The 26,803-nt window shown below is 37.2% G+C and overlaps 1 protein-coding gene across 3 annotated transcripts; it reads right to left on the bottom strand.

Annotated features, from left to right (window-relative positions):
- Positions 1-1,344: 1,344 nt before the first annotated feature.
- LOC117413030 (histamine H2 receptor) lies at positions 1,345-26,803 on the bottom strand. 3 transcript variants are annotated; one of them, XR_009308231.1, is made up of 4 exons: positions 26,681-26,803; positions 17,880-19,553; positions 9,625-10,064; positions 1,345-4,110 (listed from the first exon to the last, which is right to left on the bottom strand). XR_009308231.1 is itself a non-coding variant. In XM_034021733.3 (3 exons), exons 2-3 carry the CDS (start codon positions 19,010-19,012, stop codon positions 9,923-9,925), a joined length of 1,275 nt encoding a protein of 424 aa, XP_033877624.3. In that variant the 5' UTR covers positions 19,013-19,553; positions 26,681-26,803; the 3' UTR covers positions 9,336-9,922. The 3 variants fall into 3 exon arrangements, 1 of the variants encoding a protein (XP_033877624.3); XR_009308232.1 differs by lacking the exon at positions 1,345-4,110 and adding an exon at positions 13,624-13,768 and having other exon boundaries at positions 9,928-10,064; XM_034021733.3 differs by lacking the exon at positions 1,345-4,110 and having other exon boundaries at positions 9,336-10,064.

Raw genomic sequence — 26,803 nt, forward strand, 5'->3', positions numbered from 1 at the left:
ACAGTGTTTGTAATGGCAGGGCAGAGGTCACTCAGCAGTGGAAAAAAGCTACATTAATGTATGCAAGTACTGTGCAATGCCACCACAGCAATGCAAATTATACACTGACCAGAAACTATAGCACTGCCAAAGTAATGCAGTCAATTACGCTTTTTATGTGAGGTTATAGACTGAAAGAACATTAAAGCTCATGCTGGTAATGAAACCATACAGGGAAATGCTTTGTCATGCACTGTATACATTCTATAAATACTGACTGTAGTTGAGGGCTGTGGAGAAGCTCTATCCCTGGAGCTGAAAGCTAAGGGGTCTTCCACCTTGCTCTCTTACCTGAAGGTCAGTAATATCTACTGCAGGCTTATCTGTTTATATAAATCATTAAAGAGAAAGCAAACTCTCGGCAGTCAAGCTTCAGTTTAACCTTCAGATTGCCAGTTTAGGAACATTTATCCTACAAGTGCAGGTGTTCCAAAGCATATTTAATTGACATATTTGAATAACCTTCTCCTTACTTTCCCCACTCTAGTCAGATGTGCAGTTTTGGAGTTCTTGGTGTTTGTGCTACAGCTGGTTATGGTGTAGTTATTTGTCCTCTGGAGGAAAAAAAAACACACACAATAATAAAACGGGTATTGGGCAGAACATAACACTCAGCTATATTATGACACCAAACTTGTTATCCGCAGAGGATTTCCAACCTGTTTGTGTAAGAGCTGATTAAGGAGTGTGTCAGGTACCCAAATTGACAACCAAAGCTGTCCTGAGGATACATAGACAGGAATCCTCTGTGTTAAAAGACAGGACATTTGTCTGCTTGTATTACTTTCAGTTCTTTTCAGTACTACTTTGAATCTCTGAAGTAGATATAGATTTACAGTGTAGGTAGACATATATAAACTTTATTGAACTGAAAAGTTCCAATTAAAAAAAAATAAGCAAATTTTATTCTGTATCAATTCCAAGCAAGGGAAATATGGCCAACAACTCATAATTACTAGCATATTTTATGCGTTATGTTAATATGTATGTAAATGAGAATGTAAATCTATTTATCGGATTTACTGTATGTGTGAGCAGTAGGTCTTGACTTGCTAAATCAGAAATGTCATTTAAATATAATTGGAAAACATGATGGTTAATTATAATTGGATCATTATAACATAAATATAAATTATTTTAGACTACTAATGTATGCAGTTACTAATATAATTTTTTATTTTTATTTTTTTTTAATTTATTTTTTTATAGTGTGCCCAATTATTTTAGCCTCAAATTGGAATATCCAATACTTTTTTTCTCCTCACTGAAGCAATTCCCCACACAGCTCAAGATATCCGAAGGTTCAGTGTGCACCCAGAAGCCAAAGAAACCACACAAATAGTACTGCACATCGTTTGTTTGGGTTTTCTTTTTTAATATAGGGTTTCCTGACTGACTTTCAGATAACACAGTTTGACCATGCTAGCTTGTTGTAGTCTGGTATGTAAAAATGCAGAAAATCTTATTTCTTCCCCAGGTATTGAATATATTGCCTGGTTTTATGAGTAATTCTCCCTCATTTCTTCTTGTCAGCTTCAATTTGAGGAGACAGTACGTGATATGAAGAATACTTCACAGCTTAACCCTGGGTGGGAAATTTTCCAAGCGTACCTGGTGTGGTCCCAAATGATGGTTGATCAATTAAAGTTGAAGTGTGCCGTTCATTGCTATGGAAACATAATGTGGCTGAGGGCGTAGGGGTTCAGTTGTATTTTTATTTATTAATTTACTTTCTCATTGATCTTCCATGTATCATGTGTTTCTTTTTAACCTTTTTTGTATTATCATTCATAAATGAACCTCGGCTACACAGAGTCAAATAACATAAGTGACAGCCGTAATAGCGTTGCATCTCCAGAAGTGTGATTCTTATTAAAACAGAGCAGGAGAATTTACCCAAATGGACCAGATACTCCAAGGATTACCTATTGTTTGTATACCAGCTTGGTGACAAAGCCGCTTTGCCAAGTGAATAATAGCAGGCATGTAGGTCTATTAAATCTACCAGGGACCCATGGAACACTTTGGATATGTTATCCCTCTTGGGGCTAATGGATCTTAATGTAAGGTAGACACCATTAAAACCACTGAACAGCCTGATAGACAACCCATATTTACAAAAGGCAGCTGTAGCCTTCTTATTTTTGTTCTTTTAGCTGGTAGCTGTTTACTTTTCATTATTATGCCCTGGGTTTCTGCGCTGAAGAAATCGCCTCTTCTGAGTTAGCCTCTTGCCTTCATGCAGTAATATGCTCAATTTTGTTCCAGAGGCCCCAGGGGTATAAGCTAATAGATGCTGCCTTGTGGAGTAAGGTTTACAGTGCCGTATTGATGTTGCGAGGGACTCGGCTGGAAAGAAGCTATTTACTTTACTGTCCCCTCAAGTCTTAACATGTAGCACAACTTTTAATACCTGCAAAATGAAGAAAGCCATGCAGACTATTGGTAGGGTGACTGGAGGTGAGCTCAGGCACTTACAGTAGTCATTATCTGACCCAAGGAACTAGTCCTTCCAACCACAGATCCTGTCCCTAAAAAACATTGAAACTATCTACCTATCTATCTATCTATCTATCTATCTATCTATCTATCTATCTATCTATTTATCTATATCAGTCCCCCACAGAAATTACTTGAAATTGTATTGGTGTTATGGGCAGTCTTGTGGGCAACACCATTACAGATTCTGGCCTCTGCCAATGTGGTTACATGGTTAAGATGCATGCTTGCAGTGTATAGTATGTGGTCCCCAGTTTGCACCCAGATGTGTTACATTAGTGACCCTAAGAAAATAAAGTCACTTGAAAACTGGTAGAGCCACTTAGGAATGGAGATATATTCTGGATCCAGTTTTTTTTTTGTTTTGTTTTTCAATTGTATGGAATGGGTTTTTGAGATCCATTTCAAAGTTGCTGCCAATCTAAATTTAAGGAGAGAACACTTTTCAAAGCATAAAGTACATAGATTAAAAGTGAGATGCAACGCTGTCGAGTCTGAAGAGAAAATGGTCAAGAAATGATAGCAGGCAGAATGTGACTTCATTCAGCATGCAGAGTATAACAATTGTTGGCGGGATTTGTAAAAATGTAGTAGCCCATATGACATAGAACATTTCTGAGAGAAGACACTGTCTATCAGAATTGTTTTTAACAATTTCAAAATCTTTATTTCACTGCCTAATCATCATGCACAGGGTCTTTAGCTTTTCGAAATGGACGAATGCTTACTGAAAAACTAGAAATCTGTTTAACTATTCAGTTTGTTAACCATTTCAACAATCCGTTTACCTAAATGGTTTCATACTTTTATGACTATTTGAATCCTATTTAATGCTAGACATGTTAGATTTCCCCAGTTCAATAACATTCATTTCCCCATGTTGTATATTTTAATAGACATTTCTACTTAAACTGCAGTGGTTCTGCGGAAGATATAGCTGACACAGTGTAATGGTTCAATCTTCCCATTGAATCAGATCAAAATCTGCTAAGAAGTTTTTTTTTATTATTCCCAAAAGCTGGGCATCGATTTTTCAAGAATATTTTTGCTTTGGAATACCAACAATTTTATTTTCACAGAATATGTTCTAGATTTGACTGTAAACGTTCTAGATTTGACTGTAAATTTCGTCGGAAGACAATTTTGAGTGTCAAGGATCGTAACCTTGCTGTTAAGCCTTCATTGTCATTAATAACATCTTCATTCTCCATTCTCCAAATTAAAAACAGCACCAATAATTTGGGTTTTTCTTCCCTTGGCACTAAAGCACTACAAATGGCAATTAACGGTTAACAAAGAATAAGTGCTCATCCTAGGTGGAAAGTAAAGGTTTCTGGAGTCCCTGCTTATCAAAAACATCTCTGAAAGGCTCTCTTAAGATGTACGGCCACTTGTAACTCCATGTGCCCTTGCTGTCTCACAAGCCACACAATTTAGAATAACCATTTATTAACAGTGCAAAGATGTTGCCCTCAGTCGCTCAGAGATGTCACTTGCATCGCCACGCTCCAGTGCTGCTGTGGCACCTCCATTCTCAGCTCCTGAATTTTAATGCAGGGCTATCATATGAGCCTGCGGGAAGAAAAATAAAGTCATATTTTTCTTTCAAAGTGCTGAATACCGATAATCTGCATTCTCCGAGGCCAGCTGACATTTCTCATCAAGGTGTCAGGGTGCATTCATTTTTCTAGCAAGGCGACAGCCCAATAATGCGTTTAGAGAGATACAAATCTGGACAGAAATAAGAGGGGTATGATTCTCGTGTCCTTTAATCAGGGTAGAAAGATCTGGAAGCAGTTTGGTTCCATTTGCATTTTCACCCCCTGGTCTAAATGAAAACATTAGAGTTTAATTTAAATGTCGATCATCTCTTCTTTGTGCTGAGAGATCATTTTCTTAGCAGGGAGTGAAAGACGCCTTATTCATCAAGATGTGTTCAAAAGGTCAATCACCCAGTACGTGTAGTATCCTAGTCTATATGGTATAAATTTTTTCATTTGTATAAATACTCTGTTTGTTTGGTGACCAGGTTAATGCCAGAGACCTCACCATTCAAAGACTGTAACAATGCTCTTCACCTAGTGAAGAAAAACTTATACAGTAATACATTGTAAAAGAAAATAAATTATCATCGGAATCCTGTTCATGAATAATAAATAAAATAGATGAATAAAAAACCCATACTGTTTGTAATAAACAAGACACAAGATACATGTGTAGTGTGATATTATAATAATCTGTAATTCCTTTTTAATAATAGGCAACACCTAAAACATTCTGCCGTGTCTAGCCTGGGAATTTCTGTACTGGGCTGTTCTCTTGAATTGTGGTTTAGAGAACATTTTTATTATTATTATTTCAGCTAAAATAAACAACTGTATTAAAAGAGCTTGGGGGACTCTGGAATTGATAGAGGACCATAGGTTAGCTTGCTTGCTGGAATGTCTGAAGACATGTGTGAAAAAGCTCTTTCCACACATTTAGGTAAATACTGTTTATTAATATCACTACCCCTGGCACCCAACTACTCCAAACCACCTACATCTCATAACTCTCAACACATTCAGACCCTCAAGGACATTATCCCATTTGAGGTGAATCGTGAATGCATATGTATATTTATGAGGACATTTAAAGCCAATTCTTCTTTAAATTACAGTTCATAATTTGTATGGTAGTATGTAGTTTGTAAGAAACCTGTTTAGATTTATTCGTCCAGTAATACTTGGGATTCGTTTCTCGTGTATGCTAAATAAATCTTATTCCACAGCTGACACCCAATGATTTGGAGACAAATTGGGATGTAATAACATAGCTTTAGTGCGTCCGTAATAACATTGAAGCTCTATATATTTTCTGGCATACTTTATCCTCAATGTCTTCTAATCACATCGAGATAGACTTCTAGTAGAGACTCATTTCACTTTTAATATTAAATGTTTTACCATCTAGCTTTATAGTCACAGTTACCTTCACTATTCTTCTTGTTGTTTAGAATCACTTTGTTTCAGTCATCATGATAAAAACCCTGATGTTTAAAGCCTCTATAAAGCTCTGTCATGTCTTCACCCTGGTAGACCAGAGTGTAGGCCACCCCCTGCAACCCCCTGCCCCCAGAGGATGTAACACATACCACATGTGTTCTTTGAGGAGACTTGTTTGAGTTCTATAGAGTTCATTGGAGTAACTACCGATTTTTAAAAAGTCACAAAAGTCATGACAAACAGAAAACAACATGCAAGGTTAACCCAAAAAGGAAGATAACTGGGATATTTGACACCCATCCCAAGTGGGGTTTTAGGTTTACCCTTTTAAAAATTCATTGTGTGGTTCTTTTTTGGCATTGAATTCTATGAATAAACCCTGATTCCCAATGTGAAGAACCTTTTCATTACCAGGAGAATGCAGTGACTGGTCACCAAGAGTGCCTGACAGTTGTTAAGAGCATGGTCTATCTTTAATCTGATAAGTCTGTGTGGTTTATTTTTAATATGAAAAGAATCTGCATTGCTTCATTTCCTGCTTGACAATGAAAGGGCATTCTATTCGGGTCATTTATTTACACTTCATTTGCAGATGGTAATTTTCCTATTGGCTGATCTGCTGCTCCTTATAACTCGTGTCACTGTTTATTAATGTCTGGTAGCAGTCACTGTGTACTCACAGTTTTTTTTTTTTTTTAATGGAATGCAAATCAACTGCCTAATGATTTTATTTCTGTTTACAGACACAAATCACCAATATATAGCATTTTACTCAAAGCAGTATGTAATTGGCATAGCAGAATATACTATATATGGCTACAGTTTAGGTAAGTTACATTTTAAGCAGTTAATCATAATTTATACCCAGATTTTGGGCCGATCGGCTTCCAGCTCTAGCAAGCTTCTATCAGACGGCATCAAATGGATCTAACTTAAAATCAATCCATGCAAGTGCTGGCGAAATCATTTTGACTTGCCTTAATGAAAGCTTAGTTTACATCAATGGACATCAAGTACTAAATAAAGTCACAATTGATCCAAATGTATTTTAATATCTACCAAAACCAGCCAATCAATATTTTGTACCGATTAAAGCAACCAATCCTGTACCCGCAACTGCCAAATCAGCCAATCACAGCCTGTCGACTGGAACTCGGCACCTTTCAACAACAACAGCACTGTCCAGACAAACTATAAGCAACTCTGACAAGTAAAAAGTTATTTCTTTAAAATATTTTTTCCCTTTAACTATGTAGTGATCTTTTATGAACATTTTCGGGACTATTTTCCTAAAACCCTTCTCAGCAGACAGGCACCCGACGAATCATTACAAGTCCAAGGTAAATCTATGTTTAAAGTTTTTTTTAAATAATAAGAAAAATCTTTTTCTAATAGTGATCGTGTCCATCGATGAAGGCCCTACCGTGTGATTCTGACATTGACATGCACTGGCGCTCTCGTCACAGTTAAATACCACACCGTAGACAGAGCCTTGATCAACAGGCATGATCACTTAAATAGAGAGTCCTGCTCACATAACTTTATTCTAATGACATTAGAAAAGCACTAACTGTATATACCCGTTTTGGGTAAAGGGAAGTCAATCAAAATGACTGACAACTTTAATCAATATAAGAAACAGACAGGAGGAGAATGAATGAAGCCCAGGGAAGCAATGCGGTTTTTCATTATTAGTCTTCCAGCAAAGCTTTATAAAATAACACTTATTGCTGATACAAATAGATAGTTTAGCAGACATATTACCTCACTGATGTGTGGGCTCAAATTAAAATAAAAAGCACAGTACAGTAATAGTCAGCCTAGGGGTTGAGGGCAGCCGCATTAAGATGTGATGTGAAAGAAATGGCCAAGAGGGCTTTTTTCTTGTGTTATGTTAGTGTATGAAATCAATAACCCTGTCTTCAAAGCGTTTGTGATTTCTAATATACTACAAAAAATAAATACATTTTAAAAAAAATAGGCAAAAATAACTGAGCCACCATTTTTTTAAGTGCAATTTTGCCAGCTTTAAAAAAAACATTACAACTTCTCCATATTACAAACTAGTGAAAGCACAACAACTTATAAAGAAGACATTAACAGTAACATACAAAAATAAAATTAAAAGCTAAGATATGCATCATTTTATTCTGAAACAAAAAAAAAGACAAGAGACTTTTGGGTTCTATGTATTTAAGGTTAAAAAAATGCTGTGCTGCTGCAGTCCCTCCATTCCACATGCGGCTGCCATCTGCAGTATAGAAATATTAGTGCATCAACTGCAGTATTCATAATTCAAATAAAGCAAATAAATACAATATTGTAGTCGTGGCATTTTTAAGATGACCATTGAAATAAGAAAATCTTTCTTTACTTACTGTAGCTAGGAGAAGTGGACCGCTCACAAGTAGAAGATTTGATTTTAGATGCAGGTATTCACTGTTCCTTTACATGGTGTACTGGCTTTCTAAGTACTGTAGCATTTCTTTTGACTGTTCCAGTGTTTCCTATGTGCTGCACTCACTTTATGCTACAAAATTGTGGCTGCTGGCCTTAAAAATGATTCAAATACCGTATCAGTGAAATATCAGGAGGCACGTTCTGTCTGGAAACTGTATAAAACAGAAGCTGAAATAATAGCACCTGACAGCAGATGGCAGCAGTGTACTAGATTTTAGCTTTGTATTGTATAACAAAAGATTTTACACAAGTGTGTTCTATGTGCAAAGTGTTTCCAAAACCCTTACATTTTATATATATATATATATATATAGAGAGAGAGAGAGAGAGAGAGAGAGAGAGAGAGAGAGAGAGAGAGAGAGAGACCATTTTTGTTATGTTCTCTGCTAGTTATTGTTTTCTTTTTTACATATTCTGCAAAGGGCTTATCAAAGAAGTATATGCCTTGATGATGGCTCAAGTCAGTTACTTTTAGCTGGGGTGGGGTTTGGGCATAACGTTTTTTTTTTCATGCAAAAAGCATGTTAAATGGGCTACTCTTGAGGCATCAGCCCACTTGAGATGTTGGCTGTAGCTCACATCACAAACAAACACCATCTGGGTACTGTGAAAGGGGTACATAGGCTTCTTATAGTCTCAGTCCAAGTTTCAGTGCTTCTTCTGCTCAATTAATGTCTGCATTATAAAATGGATTGAAGGATGGGTTTTGCCATGTAAATGTTAAACATGTAAATCTATGCTTCCTGTCTGTTTTGGAAGCATTTTCTAGCACTTTCATTAATACAGGGAAACCTTCACAATATCACTCCTGTTAATGTCAGTGGCGACAAACTCCTGATCACATTGGGGGGAAAAGGGCTAAGATTAGAAGTTTATAAAGTAAGTTGCTGTCCGGTATTGAAATGTACCCGATGTGTAGAATAAAGAACAATGCTGTGTGTTTGTTTACAGCTTCCCTAGGTTTTTCATTATTACAATGTTTGTACATTTACAGAACGGTATTTTGACGACCTCTGCAAAGACTATTTTAATCCATGCAGTACTTGGTACTGCATTTTAGTTACACAGCCCAACTGGAATATTAGTTGTCAACACTTCTTTTAGCAGGTTATTAGGGAACACCTGATAAAGTGAACCCCGCTTACTGCCATTATTTAAGCTTAGTCCCTTTAAAGTGCTATTACATGGGAAAACAGTTAAAGGAAAACCAATAATTATTTAAATAAATACCACAAGCCCGCAGGTGCCCGTCCAGACCACAGGGGTCGCTGGTGCGCGGTGAGCAGAGGACACCCTGGCCAACCTAAGCCCCCCCCCACCGCCACCACCACCCCCACCCCCGCCCCCGTGAGTTCCCATCCATGGTCAGCAGTGGAATAGCCCGGACTTGAACCGGCAAGTCCAGGTGATAAGGCGCATCCTGCACTCCACACTTCACTCGCTTTCACTCTGGAGCCCCCAACATTTCCTTTTATGTTCGTTTGTTGGCATTCACTGTATCAAAAGCAACAGCAGATAAACCTCAGAGAAAGTGCAGTTGTCTGGTACAAAAGGGCAGGATGGTAGCCTAACTTTACTATGTGCGAACAGATTAATGCAATGTACAGAGCGTTTAAAATGTCTGCAGGTAGACTCTACTCACCTTCATACTGGTTTACTGCACTTAAACAGCAGCTGATCTTCAGATGATTTATTTATTTATGTATTTATTTAGTTAGTTAGTTAGTTAGTTAGTTAGTTAGTTACCATGACAAGATTCATTTGATAGCAAGAAATTAGCTCAAATTGGAATAGTTCAATTCAGCATCCACCATGTTCTGGAGTCCTGTTTTAAAATGTATCATGTTCTGGCATTCTGTAATTCCAAGATTCCCTCTTAAAAGATGAATTCTGTTTTTTTATTCAAATTTTATTTCTTTTCTGAGGTTCTGTATTAAGGCTCAACCATCTTCTGAGACTGTGGGCTCAGCTCCATTCTCCTCAAAGATCCACCTGTTCCGCGCTGGCACTACCTTGGCCAGCCACACGCCCTGGCAGAAGGACAGGATCCCCATTGACTTCCCACAGGAAACTGGCAGATCCCTGCAGCAAAGAGAAGACCTTTAGACTTACTCAACTCAAACAAGTCATGACCCATTCTTAACAACCATGCATTTTAAAAATGCTGCAGCCAACTCTAGAATAAATAACATTATGGGCCCTATTCACAAAGCTGTTAGTCGTAAATGATTTAATTAATGTTTTTATCAATAAAAAAGAGGTTTGATAACCACGAAAGCTGTTATACCACAGCACTCAAACAGGGCATACAGTACATACACTGATAACCATGTTCAACTGATTTGATACTGTATGTTATCAATTAAAACAGACTGAAATAAAAAAATAAAAAAAAATCTATGTGAATAGCATTGTACTGTATATCACACTTATAGATAGATCTGTAGAACAGTGGCGACGTTTGCCCCACAGTGGCCCGTGTAAAGCTTGATTCCGATGCCTCTACTCCCTCTTACCAGTAATATTACACTATGATACAATGACTTTCAAACAGGGCAACAATGACACTTTTAAATGTATTGCATTTTACTACAGCAATCGCAAAAAAACACACTCACAAAGACTGTTAGAAATGAACCTTTTGTGCTTTCGCATTTATGTGTTTATAATGTGTCAAAATTAGTACATTTTTAAATGTCTTACCGTTTTTTGCTTAAATCGTGGATTACATGATTACGAGGCACATACTGACATACATTTGGCACGTTTTTTAACCCCAACACGATGTGTTTTTTCTGTTTATGGCTTGTGGTGTATCAATAAAAAGAACGGTAAAATGGCTAATAAGTCATTCATTCTGGTGCAGACTTGAGGTGACTGTAAGTTTCTCTGCGACGCCAGAAGCTTCTACTGGTGCACTCGAGAACGATTCATTTCACAACCAATAACTGTGTAGTTTGTGTAAACATTAAAAAACATATGATACTAACTAGATCCTCCTTCTTTCTTATTTCCAGTGTTTGAAAGACCTACAGCGGATAGAATACCGTTGCAACAATATAAAGCTATATGTATTAATAAAAAAACCCAGTCATTTCAAAGGAAAAGCACATTTTATACATAAGAGTAACAGCAAAATGAAAGAAATGAAAAATAATGTAGACATTAAAAGTAAAGAATACAGTAAATAAACAGCAAATAGCTCACCGAGTTGTCTGGCCTGCGCTGTGGCTGCTGGATAACCACATAGCATTTTGAATTATTTCAAGCGAGTTGATACTAGTTTACAATCTGCTGAAAAATATACTGGGGTCTCGCTCACAAAAAGAACAACTGGTGATTGGAAAGCCAAATTTAATTGGCTTGTTATTGATTACAATAGTAGAGAAGATGGCGAACAGACAGCAGAAAATCTCAGCCCGACTATCTGAAAACATGTACCTTTATACTTTGATAGGCCTATCAATATTGTAAAAAATGTAAAGCTATACAAAAAGTGTAAAGCGCAGTTATAACGTCATTGTTTTGGTTTATTATGACTACATTTCTCCTGACTTAATTCAGTAAATTAATCCTGTGCAAAATTTCACCAAATAATAAGTAATTGTATTAATTGTGACTTATTTTATTATAACAAAAATGTACTACTGCAGTAGTAAATGTACTACTGCAGACAAATTTCAGGGAGTGATGACTACTGACAGAAAATAAAAATATCTAGAGCACTGCTTACATAAGCATTGGGAAGATGGCTTGTGCATCGCCCAGTGCTTCATTAAAATGAATTTTATTAAATTAAAACATGGGATGGGTCAGTATAACTAAATTAGCCAACTGGATTATTTAACAGTAGGCTTCCAACTGGACCAAATCAATGTAGCCAAACAGACCGAATCAGGCCGCTAATTATGGTATGGAGCTGCCCTCCCTTGGAGTCCCAGACTGCTCTAGCAAGCCTGGAGGAAAAAGCAGGATGGAACTGACTCAACAACCGATCTGAAATAAGGCTCCGCCACATGATCATTTAGGAGAAGCTCGATATGCAGTATAGAGGAGTAGTCAATCATTTATACCGAGGATGTAAGGTGCCTGCTTGAAGACCCCAGGGATGTACCCTACTTAGCTCAATCCAGACAGTTATCATGCTGATGCACTGGGCAGACCGCATTGTGGTTGATCCCTGGAGCCAGCATTACACTTCAGCCATCAACACCAGGCAGAAAGATATCTACATCATCAGATGGAAGGAAACGCAAATGGATGGAAACGCAGATGGATCACATTAGTTTACTATAAAGCTACGTCTTAGTTGGTGCTTATCTTGGCGAGAGCCGAGTTCAAAACAGCATGAAGTTTTAACATCTACTCTCATGTAATGGAAATCATTATATCAACATAAAAAAAATATGGAAGAACAATCTAATTGCATGCATGCATTGAGTCTCGAACAGCGTGGGAGGGCTCTAAATACTGTTACACTGTTGGCTGTGCAACACACATATTCAAATTTGTTTATTTACTGATTTGCATTTATTTTCCTAGGGTACAGTACCTATCTGTAACATGTTATCAAAGTGTCTCATTTCCACAGTGTAATCTTAGAGTCCTTGTTCAAGGTCACTTGATAATGAATGAGTCAGTGAATGGCAATGGTTTCTCTCCTGGAAGGCAGGACAGATAAAGGAGAGAGAGTGGGCCCTGCCAAAGCACAAAAACCCTTTCAACGTTGCAATTAGCAAATGACGGTAACTCACAGCAACCACAACCTGTGGTTTCAAATACAAATGATCATTTTAGCTGTCTAACCCAGTCAATGAAATACTTGTCAAAAACTGTCAAGCCTTGCAAGCATTTTTTTCATAAGTCAATTTCGTCTGGCAGACCTGCTTCCACCCTTATCTGCCTACCCAGTCATTTTTATTGCAATTATATGTTCTTAGAACTTGAATTCTTTAAAACATTTAATCAAACAACATTGATTTAATAGAAAGTGTCAGTATGTAAGAGTACCATTATACTGAACATTGTCATTGTCATTGTCATTGAATGTACATTTGTTTTTGCCTTTTTATTCATGTTAGCCATTGAAATAGTGATGAATTCATTTTTGGCAAAGAGGATTTCTACTTCAAACAGTCCCAGATTCTATTTTTTCAACTTGTCAAGTTTGGCCACTTCTGCTAAAGAGTGGGCAATTAACTGTTTATGCAAAAGAGTAGATTCAACCATATATATGATAAACCCTTACAGTCAAACTCGCAACCCTATTGGCTAATAGACATGTCCAAAAATAGTTTGTGCTATTTCCCAACAGTCACTCTAGCAGTCAAGAGTTCAAACATTATTCTCCTAACAGATTTAACAAAGCATATAATGACTGCAATAAAACCCTCATTGGTCACTGTATCGGTCGCTTTTTCAAGCAAAAAGGAACAGTGTTAATATGGGTGTTATTAAAAGTATAAAAACCTGTTGCTTCTCTCTGGGCAATGATTTTCCACGATACAGTAAGACTCAACTCAGTCAATAGAATATATCTCCTTGAGTGAAACTGCACTGGGTGCTGTGATTTCCAGTGCCAATAACAGGCTCTTAGTTAACCCTTTCCATGCGCAGAGTTACTGAGTTTTGTCATACTCACCGCCATTCTGAATATGTTTTTTTTGTTTTTGAATACAATGCGTTTCAGCCTCCAATCAGTTTCATGGTGGGCTTGAGACCAGGAGCCATGAGGCAGGGCCCAAGAGACAGATAGGCTGAAGCAGCTCTAAGGGGCAGACTCTAAGCTGGAAAGGGTTAAATAAAGAAAAATCAAATAATAATAATAATAATAATAATAATAATAATAATAATAATAATAATAATAATTTTAAAATTATTATTATAAACCATGGGAAATACACCAATCACCATTAAGAGTTTGTCTACATTGCAGTACATACTATCTTGTGAAAGAGGTCATCCCGTGCATGTAACACATGGCACGTTTCTCAAGTTAAAAAACTAAAAAAACTTTTTTTATCTAATAGTAGTTCCTGAGTACAATCTTAATGTTGTGTGATTCATAATAAGGTTGTACGTTGCTTGTACGGTGTCTCTTGTTATAACAGAAAAAAAAAAATCTTCAAGACATCCTACACACAATGTATTAACTTTACGAGAGATTGATTTAAATATGAGGATGAATCTTTCTAGAAAATAAGAGGGTCCAGTGATGACAAGCTTGCCAGTGCTGTCACCTTTATGATCAAGTATGCGCTGCTAAACTTTAATGAGTATAAAAAGAGTGGCAAATTATTTAAAGAAGAAATAAGTAATGAAATGAAATAGTTATTTTTAAAAACAGAACGTAGAATTGATCATGGTAGGTAAATGAAAAGTCTGAACATTTCCAGGTACTCTTGAGAACCCAGGTGACTCAGCCATGACACAGAGTGTGTTCTCACTAAACATGCTGTTATATTACCTGCCCTCATTAATGTGTTTGATCAACACTTCAGGCTAATGCTGTGCATACAGGATGAGAATGAGATGTGTTCACTGGCCAGACCTCCTCTCATGTTGAAATTCCTGGATGCAAAGAAGGAATTTTAATGGTAATGCAGAGGTGGCAAGCATTAGTTATGTTCAATATTCATGAGGACAAGAAAGCAAGGCCCTAGATTTCAGACATGCTTGGCAGAGGGTCTTCTTTATCTGTGTGGTTGGGGCCACTCGGTATGAGAGTAGGGCTAATCACAGTGATTAGTGATTCAAGCTGATGACTGTTTGAAATACATTTTAGCATCTGTTGGCACAAACAGTTTTTTTGCTGGGATATTTTATTCTCAAGTACATTCCCATTTGGTTTTCAATCAATAAAGCTTATGTTTAATCAGAGTGATGTTTCAGTGATTAAAAAACACAAATTAAAAACCACCTTGTGCGGGTAGCTCCTTTTGGGTTTTATTTTAATATATTCTTTGTAGTGTCCATATTTATATATGCCGCTGGTTACAACAATTTATCTTGCCTGTAATTTTGTACAGTACCAATGCAAAACATTCTCAAAGGCCCTTTTTTTTTAAACACCACATGTGCCGTTTTAAAGAATCGTCTACCCTTTTTAACTCTGACACACTGATGTCCTTGGAACACCATTCTGACCTGCCTGAGACAGCCAGAAAACACCGGCTGTTAATCACAATGAGACAATGTGACTGGCCGCTGATAAAACAATGAATATGGCCTTTGATTGCGGTTACCGCTCAAGAGGTCAAAGTGAAACAATCTACAGTATGAGCAAACAAGACCCTCGCCAGGTTTAAAACAGCAGTGATAGGGTGTGGCTGATCCATGCTACGAATCTCATGAATTTCAAGGCGTCTACAGGACCGGCATATAAAACTGAAGGTTGAAATCATGCTGGCTGTATCATGAAAGCCAGCTACACACTAGGGGGCACAGCGGGCCGCTAATTCACAGTCGTTTACTGCTTTTTCAGCTGGACTTGAATCAAGTTCAAGTGAAATGCGGTTGACGGACCCAACTTAGTTGCCAATAATCCACTAGACATAAGGCTCAAGCTGGGGTAAGGGGGAACGAATAGGACGTAATACGAGAGGGGGGGGAAATCCCCAAAAGTTTGGTTTAGAATGGAAAATGGCATGAACCTGCTTTTATATTATCTTTCTTTTTACAGTACAGTAATTCTAATGCATGGAAAAATGATAGCATGCTCTGTAAATATAGGAGTTCTGCCAATAAATAGTGTACCAAGCCTATCAAAAGATTAAAAGATTGATGCTTAGGCGGAATAGAAAATATTGCAATTGGTTGCTAAGCTACTTGTGTTCTTTCTTTTGTAACATGCCACAGTACAGTATGTGTCAGTTATATTCTTAGTTGTTTGTTACTTGTTATCCTAAATGCTTTCTAGAAGTCTCTATGCTTTCTTCACTGGTCAAAGTTAGTCCCTTTTCAGTTCAAATTAAAATGTTAGGAAATTGGTAACATATTTTGTAACTACACTATATTTACACATGTTGTTGTGTACATATTATGTAATTACCAGATAGCATTATGTGTAAGTACGGTGAAGTCAATGACACTAGTTGAAAGAGTTAATCATGTATGTTTAATTAAAAATATATATGCTCTTAAACGAAAGACAGGCACAGTGCAGTAATAGTGAACAGTGCTGAATGTGTAATTTAGTTGAAAAAACAGAACCTGCTGTAAAAATACAATGTGATTTATGAGGATGTGGGATGAGGTTAATAATTCAAACAGACCTTTTCCCACAGTCCAAATTGGATGTATTTGCAAAAATATATGACAAAAATACATAGTGGAAAGGACTGTGTTTTAAAATAAGTAGGCTTCAATTTAGATGTACTGTAGTTGGTTTTGTTTGTACAGTACTATATTTTACCATAGAACTGAGTAAAGCGTAAAAGGCAATGCAATTTAGCCAAAGATACAAAAAAAACAACAAAACAGATTTCAGAATTAAAACGGTATCCAAAGTCAGTATTCAAAATTGCAGAATATAATGTTCGATAAGTCCCTAATGTCATAGTTCACTTGCAAATGAAAATGCACAAAAGCAACTAAAGATCCCAGATTTCTTTTTTAAATACATCACAGTATCTGCAACTGTTTAATGGTTAACTGTTTTACACTACAGTAGCTGGTCTCGTTCTCTTTGTTTTTGCTGCATATTCGTCAGGTGAAACTGGAGGAAGCGCTGTGTAACGTCACAATAAAGACTGATTTGTGCATGCAAGAAAAAAAAGCATGGGCTGTGACGGATAATCAAATAAATTGTAACATTGAAGAGATGGGCTTTGTATTTGAAAACTGGTGACAGAGTCGGCTAATTGCATTCATTTGTTACATATATATATATATATATATATATATATATATATATATATATATATATATATATATATATAATGGGAATCGATTTGTTTCTTAATACAAGGATGATAAAACATGATTGATGTGTACCTGAGTGTCGTATATCCGAGTGATGACTGTAGTGTGTATGATGCATATCTTTACGGATTCCATCCCTTGGTTCAAAGTATGTATTCTTTGTCTATGCATTACTACTACATCCTGTTTAAAACCTGCACAGCACAGATCACATGTAAAGCGGTCACGTGCTATCCAGTGAAATTACCTTATTATCTTGATACAGTGAATAACTGCCTCTGGAAGACACCGCTGAGTGATTGATCTACAGTGGTCCTATTAGTTAATTGGTGCTACTTATGTTTGTGAAAGATTCTTTTCTATTTCGGTTGGGTCTACATTTTCTCTTGGCATGGGATCAGCATATGCATTATCATAGCATTTTCATCTGTCAAACAATCCTGAAAAAAAATGCATATCTGTTATGCCAGATCTAGATTGATTAACTAGCCAGAAATTGACCTTGTAAATGTTAATATTTCTGGGTTTTCATGGGGGAACAAACAGCAACAGTTTTCAACAAGCCTTAACATGTTTTACTGCAATCAATGCAATATTGTAGTCAAATTCCAAACAGATTGACTGAGTTTCCCACACACATGACTTTATGAGATCTATCGTGTTTTAGAACCGATTCCACCAATCAATTCTATTGTCTGTGCTTCTGCAGCTGTGTACTATACTTGCTGAGCTGCTTTACATTCAATGTGCTTTTTCCAATTCAAATCCAAACTTTTGTGTTTACCTTTCTGCTTTGAGGCATTTGTGATGTTGCTTGTCTAATGAAAAGCAAACTTAATTAAGCTTTGTGTCTAGGACCCTGCAGGACCAAATCATCAGGATCAGCACATATTAAGGATTACATTGAAACATAAGACTAAGTAATGGTTTTGTAAATAGGACGCACTTAGTGTTAAACCCAGTGAACAGTATTACCTTTCTGCGGTCTCATGGATGAAGGGGTTCTCCTTTCCATTCCTGTCCTGCAAGCTGAGTGCCCTCTCCTCCGGTAGGCTCCCCTTACAGTTGGGGCTGTGTTGTTGGTGACTACCCCTGGGGAGCTCTGCTCGGCCCTGGTGAGAGTGAGGAGGGGCTGTGGCTGGGCCCACTTTGTGGCAGCGGAGCAGGCTGCTGTAAGCAGTGCGGAAGTCCCGGTTCAGAGCTGCGTACAGGATGGGGTTGAGGGCAGAGTTGGCGTAGCCAAGCCACAGTACGATGGCGAAGGTCATTTCATCCACTTCCTCCTGACTCAGACCCTGATAGGTGAATACGGTGAAGTAGGGGAACCAGCAGATGATGAAGGCCCCCATGACGGTGGCTAGGGTCACCGTGGCCTTGTGCTCTTTCGCGGGCAGGGAACAGTGGTTATTGAGCGAGGAGGAAGCGGTGCAGCAGTTGATTCGCTTGGCCTGTTCCCGCGCGATCTTGAATATGCGATAGTAGGTGCTGCACATGACAACCAGTGGGAGGTAGAATGTGCCAACGCCGTCCACGAGCACGTAGCCCTTGTTCAGCTCGAGCCTGCATTTGTCCTCCTTGTCTTCTTTGCCCTTGTTCTGAACTGTGAGGTCCAGTGTGTTCCACCCCATGTGGATAGGCAAGAAGGACACCATGAGTGACACCACCCATATGAACCCCATGGCCACAGCCACACGACACGGGGTCACCAGCATGGAGTAGCGCAGGGGGGCAGTGACGGCATAGTATCTGTCCAAGCTGATCATGAAGAGATTAAGGATGGAGGCAGTGCACAACATGACGTCCAGGCTGGTGTAAATGTTACAGAAAGTGGCCCCAAATGGCCAGCTCCTGTGCAGTTCAATGACAGCAGAGAAGGGCAGCACTAGCAGTCCCAGGAGCAGGTCAGTGGTAGCCAGAGACACGATAAAGCAGTTGGTTAGGCTACGCAGCTTGCGGTTCATGCCCACGGCTAGGCACACCACCACATTGCCGCAGATTGTGAGCACGATCACTGCTCCAAGAATGAAGCCAAGCATTACTGTAGATAACATGCTTCGTTTAAGGCACAGGTCTGTAGCGGCCATGGTGCTGTTCAAGCATTTTTCCATTCCTTCCAACTGCTATTGTTCACCTCAGACCACTCTTAGATTGGACATCCCAGTTCTCCACAAATTAGGCATTTTGTCTTCAGTTTGGGGGTGTTTATGTAGAGGTGCACTCTTTATCCTGATGTAATGCCTTGTCAAAGGAGGGAGGGTTACTCTTGAATAGGGTTATTACTGTGAGAATTGACTGTAGTACTGAATACTGTCCAAGAGGTCATTACAAATTCCCTTCTATTTATTTGCTTCTATTGGTTGCTTCCAACTAGAATTTCCCTAGAAATTACTGGATGAAAAACTATCATGTAAGGCATTTTTTTTTTTTTTAATTTAACGGTGTTCCATGTAATGGTGGAAGAATCAACAACGACATTCTGTTTTGTTATCTCTGCTCTGGAAAGAGCAGCCTGTTTCTCCACTAACTGGTATCCAAGGCAACAGGCTCCCTCACAGTCTGCCTGGGTGCGGGTGGAGGGATAGATGGCTCAGTGCCTCAACATGTTCCTTCTGTCTTGCTCCCAAAATGTGTGAAACAACCTCCAAACACCTGCAAAAAAAATAATGAAAAAGAAACGTGACAAAGGTGTCACATGCGCAGAAATATCGCCATATGATTTTTTTACTTTATTTTTTTATTGAAAATCCTGCCAAGTTTTAAATTGCTCAGCCAACACAGTTGTGTTTACTACAGTCTTTAAGTTTTGTAACATTTATATAATATTACAAAAGTAGCAGAACTAAGTGATTGAGGTCCCTAAAGAGTGAAGTTCTCCATTTTGGATTTCAGTTCACTTAAGACTGGAGTCATTTAAGACATTGCCTCTAAATATTCAGTCATGCTTTATTTAAACTAGATTTCAGACACATTGATTACATAATTGCATGTACACATCTCTTCTCTTTTTTTTCCTAAAAGGAGAACAAAAATAAATCATACAAAACAAGAAATACTAGTTTTCTTATCTACATTATGAAGCATGTAAAATTTTGAAATGACATAAACTTAGCAACATCATTATTGTGTTCTACTGTGCGTGCTTGTGTTATACAGTACAGGCACACAAAATATTAATTTCATGGTTCAGGCTAACCAGCTTCCTGTCTGCTTCTCAGTGATGATTCAGTTTGTGAATCACAGGAGTGCCTGAACTGGAATCGACCAGTAGTCTAATAGAATTCTTTCAAATCAAACTGCATACTGACTAAGCAAAGTCCATAGTTATGCCTCGTTTTTAGGATCTTGAATTCAGCTTATTTAATGTATGTTTAAATATACTTTCCTTTTAATACATTGCTATATAAATAGAATACTCCAAGGACGTTCATGGAGTGCTGTGGTTATTGCTCTCAGGAGGATAACTGTAATTCAATTAGTGTCTGTCACCTTCTGAAGCTTGTAGTAAGGTATTATAGTATTATAATATTATAATATTATAGGCTATATGTTTCAGCAATGTAGTAAACCCTACAGGATTTGATGCATACTGGTACTGTAGGTTTTCAATGCATTTGCTGTAGCCTATCGCAGTGGTCAGCGCTTTAGTGGTATTAATGTAAATAGTCTTTTTCATTTTCCAGAATATAATTATCATAAGGAGATTCACCATAAGGATATTTAAAAACTTTAAAGTACCACAGTACCATTCCTCATTCACTGTGTATTTGTGTTGAAGTTTTAAAGGGCTCTTTGCTCAGTTGCACTCAACTTTTGGCCACAGGTCTATGTATGTACTGTATATACACAATTACAAATCTCCAGACATTTTTTTTGTTCTTTTTCTTTTTTCCGGCTCCACCCTCCATTATAACAGCTTCACAACAATTACCCGCAATAAATTGTATTTGCTTTGGAAAAGTCAACACATTATAAAATTGTTCTAAAGATTCCTCATGTTTTTTTTTTATGTTATGCAGCATAAACTATGGAACTACAAACAGAGCTTGGCTTGAATCAAGGAAAAAAAAAACTTGGCTGAAATTTATTTACTTATATAATGTGCACAGACCTGTGTAACACATTAACGCCGATGTTGGTGATTGGGCTCTGTTTTGAATGGGTGCTTTCACTGCTTTAAGTGTTCTGGATAAACTTGCGAGGCATTAATCCTCTTTTGTGGGGATTCAAGGAGATTATTATGATAAAAAAAACACTAAAAATAATCCCGGTAAGACTTGTGGCCAGCACTGGTGCAGTTGTAATGACACAGTAGTGGTAACTATATGGAAGTTACATTAATTGATAACACATTTGAATTAAATGAAATTCATTTAAAAAAAAAACTTCCATCATGGACAGGGCCAGCAATTTGAGTTACTTATACTTGTATTACTTATATGAATTTAATATTCAGCATTAATGGTTATGTCCTCAAAACTATTTACTTCTAATCATCATTAGAAAAAAAAAATACGCAAAGAAAAATACTCCAATTACAATTCTAAAATATATTTAAGACTGTTATAAACCCCAGCATTAATGTCTGAGTTATTTATTCCTCTTTTGGTTTCTTTATTGGATTAACAATCACATGCAGAATACAAAGTAATTTCCTGGCTCTGTTAAAGATTATTTAAAAATAACTCTTCTTGTTCAGCTTGTTTGTTTTTAATCACAGAGCTATGTGTAGACCCCACATGAGAAAAGGTCAGCTACAGTCACACTTATCTTAATAGATTTAGCATCAGCAGTCTTTAGAGACACTGAACTTGTTTTATTGCTGCACTATTGAAAGTCAGCTACTGAAATAAATGGAAATAAATTGATATTATCATTTTTTAAAGAATGTATTTTTATCCAGAAGTAATTAAAGGCCTTTGAAATGAAAGCTAACATTTCCCTATTAGTTAGGCAAAGAAATGTACAAAACCTTGTTTGCAGTGCCTTAATCAGATACCCTGCCGGGAAGCTGACAGGCAGTAAATCAGTGAGAGGAAGCTGGTGTTTGGTAGTGGGGATTTTTTTGCTCTATATAAACCGCACGCTTTATACAGTAAACAGACACATACAGTATGGACACATACGGAGGTAATATGTACACCAGTTAGGCAAAAGATAGAAATGCTAGCAAATTGTCCCTTTTCACTGTAAACAGTAGACGTTGCCAAGCTCCATACTGAGCCCGGAGATCGGTAGCCTGTGTGTAAAGACCGATGTAGCACTTTCTATGGGCCCCCAGCCAAGATCACCAACAAAACAAGGCCAGGATTTGAACCAGCCAGCACCTGGCCGTATGACTCGCCCCACCATCAGTACAGCAGGAGCGCCTCTGTACCCCAGAAACACACTTATGTGTAAATTGGCTGCAACCCTGAACAGTGCATAATATTCTATCCAAATAAGGTGAAACAGTGTATAAGGGCCGCTCGCCAAGCTGAACAATCTACTTTATTTGACAAAAAGTTTGATCGATGTGGTGCTGGCTGCCCTGATCAGTGTTTATCAACATTAAAGATGAGGACCAGGCCACCGCAGAGGGAAGGCAGAGATCGTGATCAACAGTACTGTGGTTTGGACTGCAGAGTGAGGACTGTATGTAATGTAAGTATTCATGTAACAGGAAACGCAAAGCACGATTTTATTCAACGAAGAAGCTGCAGTAGATGATTGATTTAGAAAACCCACAGGTTCCCTCTGGTCAACAGCCCTTTAGTGTCCCTATTGAATACAGTTCAGTATGTTGATCTCAGCCAGACAATTCAAAACCATATAGAGAACTCAGTGCTGGGGATCTGAGAGCCAGCAAATATAATACAGTATACAGACCTTAGTCGGGAGAGCTGAGAATCAGCAAATTCAATACAATATAGAGAAATCAGTACTGGTGCCAGCAAATCCTAGTATAGAGTATAGTCTGCAGTAGGTCAAAAATACAGAAATATCTTAAAGCTACATCTGATGAAAGTCAAGGCACTGGGTTATTGCTTATCTTGATTGTTTTCTTAATTCGTTCATGCTCCTCAGAAATTCCTTAATAGAAATAAGATCACATGTTTGCACTTGATAAGTAATGATAGCTATCATATATCTGATTCCAGGAAAGTTATCTGATCCATTGACAATTTAAGGTTTTGTGAACAGGACACAAATGGTGCCTCATCAAGGTCTTACATCAAAGTGTAATTTGCACCATTCTTTGTAAAAGGAAAATTAAACTGTTAATGTACGAGTAACAGGCAGTGCTAAAGTTTACTTCGGGGAGTGTAAAGTGTGCCTGAGATGGTTTTGTAAACATTGATAAATCTGGTCTAATGTGCCTTTTCATCAGAAAGGTTTGCACAACATTAAAAAGTACAATTACATTAAAAGAGAAAGGAATCTTACTCAGTTTAATGTGTGGTGTTAACTTTGTGATGCTAAATCACAAAGACATAAGGTATATATTTTGACAAAATGTATGCTAAAACTTGTTAGAGGATAAAACCAAACAGGACATGCATTTAAAGATCAAGTCTATCCTGTTTCTGCCTGTTTCAGTGCATTGTAGCATGTGATGGTATCTACTAGTTGGGCCTCTCTGGAATACTCTGCAGTAGTGATCCAGTTGGAAATAACTCAATTTTTAGAGGAAAAAGGGAGATTTTGGATTGGTTCCATAAAAATAGTTTTTTTTGTGTATAATGCCTTAATAATCTCAAACTTTGACATCACAGTGAGCAACACATGTGCCAGAAGAGAAGCATTCATAAGGTCTGTTGTTTTAAGCATTTTTACTCGACATGAGAAAATGCTGTTGTAACTATGTTAGTAAAACATCAATAAAGGGAACCTGATCTGTTTCAATATGCGAGGTCACACAAGTCATAAGTGGCAGCAAATTCAGGTATGCATGATTTAATAGATCATTTCTGCTTTGCTATATTAATAATGCATCATACATCTTAGCCCATGATTCTCAAAGTGAAGTAGCTTGTAGTATTTCCTTAATATGTCAGTGTTCCAAAAATAATTTGAAATTGATAATATTAATATTCTAGAAAAAAGCTAATTCTTGCCTTCAGCAGAATGTCCTTGTAACACAATCGCTTCCTCGAATAAAGATTCAATTCAATTATTTTTTCCATGCTATAAAACAAGGCAGAACAGCCATGCTCTGTTTAAATTTAAAATACATATATACAGGTATTTCTAAACTATTAAATAAGGTAGGGTGAAATATTCAGCAAGTATCAGCTATTTAGTAATGTTTTTCCAAATTAGATTTGTATTTGTTTCAAAATTGGTTAATACAGTAATCCATCACATAACCACCCTAACTGTTTGTGTGTTAGTGAGTCAGTGAGAGATAGAGAGAAAGAAAGAAAGAAAGAAAGAAAGAAAGAAAGAAAGAAAGAAAGAAAGAGGGTTGGATACCTAAGAGTGAGTAAGCAAGTTTAAACTGCCAACAGCCAGGTGAGTAGCCAGAGTTGTTTATTATTGAACAGAGAAGATTAGTTCAGAGATTGTAGATCCCACCAAAGTTTTCATACACTGTGTTGTATGTACTCTGTGCGCTGCCATTGCTGGTAGTGTCATGTGAGATGTTCAGTGTGTTGTATGTAAATAAATCCTGTTCATCTGCGGAGCGTATCAACTTCAATCTCTGTCTCATTCTCCTGCCTGTCACTCAACAGCGAGTGCACGCACCCACACGGCAGACAGCTACCCTGTCACAAGCATTACCTTGTATCTTTCTAAACAAGGGATTTAGGGGAGCTCCCTAATAAAAGCTGAATCTCAAAACAATAATTGTGTGAATATAGTCATTGTTATCGCTGTGTATAATGGTATTCATTTATCCAACTGTTTACATATCCGCCCTTACTCTGGTCCCACCTCAGTAAAATACACGACTGACTGCTGTATATATATATTTAAATAAAACTGGCTCCCAACCTGGATTAGATAGATTAGTTGAAAGTGATAAAAAAGATACCAGTGCTAATACAATTACTAATTATGTTATTGCTATTGCATTTTAAAATAACTGTTCAAATAATGATCTGTTCTGAATTTGTTGTACTTTATGTGCTTCAAAATCTTTAAAATGACAGTGTGTATGTGGCTTTTATTGATGCACTATGACTTGTTTTGTTGTTTTTGTATATTTGTTTAAAATGGGCTCCAGGTCATTTATACGTAGATTAAACATATAAATTAAACATCAATCTTTAGATGTATTCAACTCATATTGTGCCAGCTTGTTTGGTGATATGGATTTAGTGATATTAGTTGAAATCACCAAATTAATTTCACTTGACCTAAGCTTCCAGAAGTGTATCACTATTATACTTTATAAGCAAGCACCACCGCCCTGGGCCATATCCCCATAGCTTATCTGTCTTAGTTCAAGGACAGAAGGCTCAAGAGACAAGAATGTAGTTGTGAAACTTACAAGAGAGTCTAGGGTTTTTTCTTCTAGGGAGAGATTTGTATCCTATAAACAAGGTCATAGACATGTCTTAATTGGAATAACTGGGATTCACACAAGTTTATTCTATCCATCCTGAATATCTCCACAGATTCTGTCTTTAAAAAACTTTTACAGAAAACTTTCTCCATCTGAATTCTGAATCATTAACCTTGTTTCTAAATGATATGAAAAAATATATATATATTGAAATGACATCCCTCTTGGCAGGTTAAGAAAGGCATTCCGTGGAGTAAGCATGCATTATTCTGGATAATAATAATAATAATAATAATAATAATAATAATAATAATAATGTATATGAAATCTTTCAGAAAAAATATATACTTTCAATGTTTTTATAACAATGTACTATATCCATGTATACCATTCTCACACTTACTGCAGGAAAATTGTAGAATAAAACGGTGTATCAGAAATGAAGCAAATACAGTATCTATCATTCGGAAGCCATAAAGTCAGAATGCCACAACATGGCACATTAGATACCATATGAGATGTTTATGAAGGTGTGTTAACATGCAGTACATATACAGTAAGGATTACAGAATGTAATAAATTAAATAAAACTACAAAGACATGTGTTACACAGAGTTGTCTCTTCTCTAAGGCATGACATGTATGTAAACTTTCGGGGCAATAGCAAGAATGAGGGCTATCTTACTAAAGTAATTAGGACTCAAGGGTGAGAATTGAGGAGGAACCACTAATGGGGCCTTCAAAAGCAGAGCTCTTATTCAAAATGAATCACTGGGACATTAACCACTTTTAATATTCACTGCTGTGAGCAATTTTTTCTCTCAAAATCAGCTACCTGAAGCTTTAGAAATGCCACACACACACACACCAATACAGAATCGGTACAAAATAGGAGTAAAGCTAGAAAGTCTGTTCTCCAGTGGCTCAGAAAGTGTATTTCTGTGGGAAGATGTAAATCTCAGTATAAGTGCCCAATTCAAACATTACATTTTGTTTTATTAAAAATCACCCTCATAACATTTATTCTCTCTGCTTTACTGTTTTAAAAAAGAAAAAGTAAACATGCTTTCTCAATGCGACTAAAACAATGCTATACAGTATATAATGCTCTAAGACAAAATCCCTGAACAAATTCTTACTTTAACCTATTGTTTTACAGTTAGATATCAAGGATTTCAGTATACTGTAAGTTGTAGCCAAGCTCACATATTCACACCTGTAGCATACCGATACAACATCTATTGTAGCCTTTTTCACCATCTCTTAAAAAACTGAGTCAGTCCCTTACCTTGTAAAGTACATTGAGCCAGTCCTGCTAGTCCAATGATACTCAGTATTGCTTCTCTGTGATGTCCCCCCCACCCCCCATTTGCTGTTTTCCCAAGACTGGAGCAGTTTGTGTATGTGTGTT

Source organism: Acipenser ruthenus, chromosome 23 (assembly GCF_902713425.1).
Source record: "Acipenser ruthenus chromosome 23, fAciRut3.2 maternal haplotype, whole genome shotgun sequence".
In the NCBI taxonomy this organism is placed as follows: domain Eukaryota; kingdom Metazoa; phylum Chordata; class Actinopteri; order Acipenseriformes; family Acipenseridae; genus Acipenser; species Acipenser ruthenus.

Coding starts and splice junctions, on each gene's coding strand:
- LOC117413030 (XM_034021733.3), bottom strand. CDS start 19,012: ATGGAAAAATGCTTGAACAGCACCATGGCCGCTACAGACCTGTGCCTT. Junction 10,065..17,879: donor ATCCATGAGACCGCAGAAAG/GTAATACTGTTC, acceptor TCTTTGCTGCAG/GGATCTGCCAGTTTCCTGTG.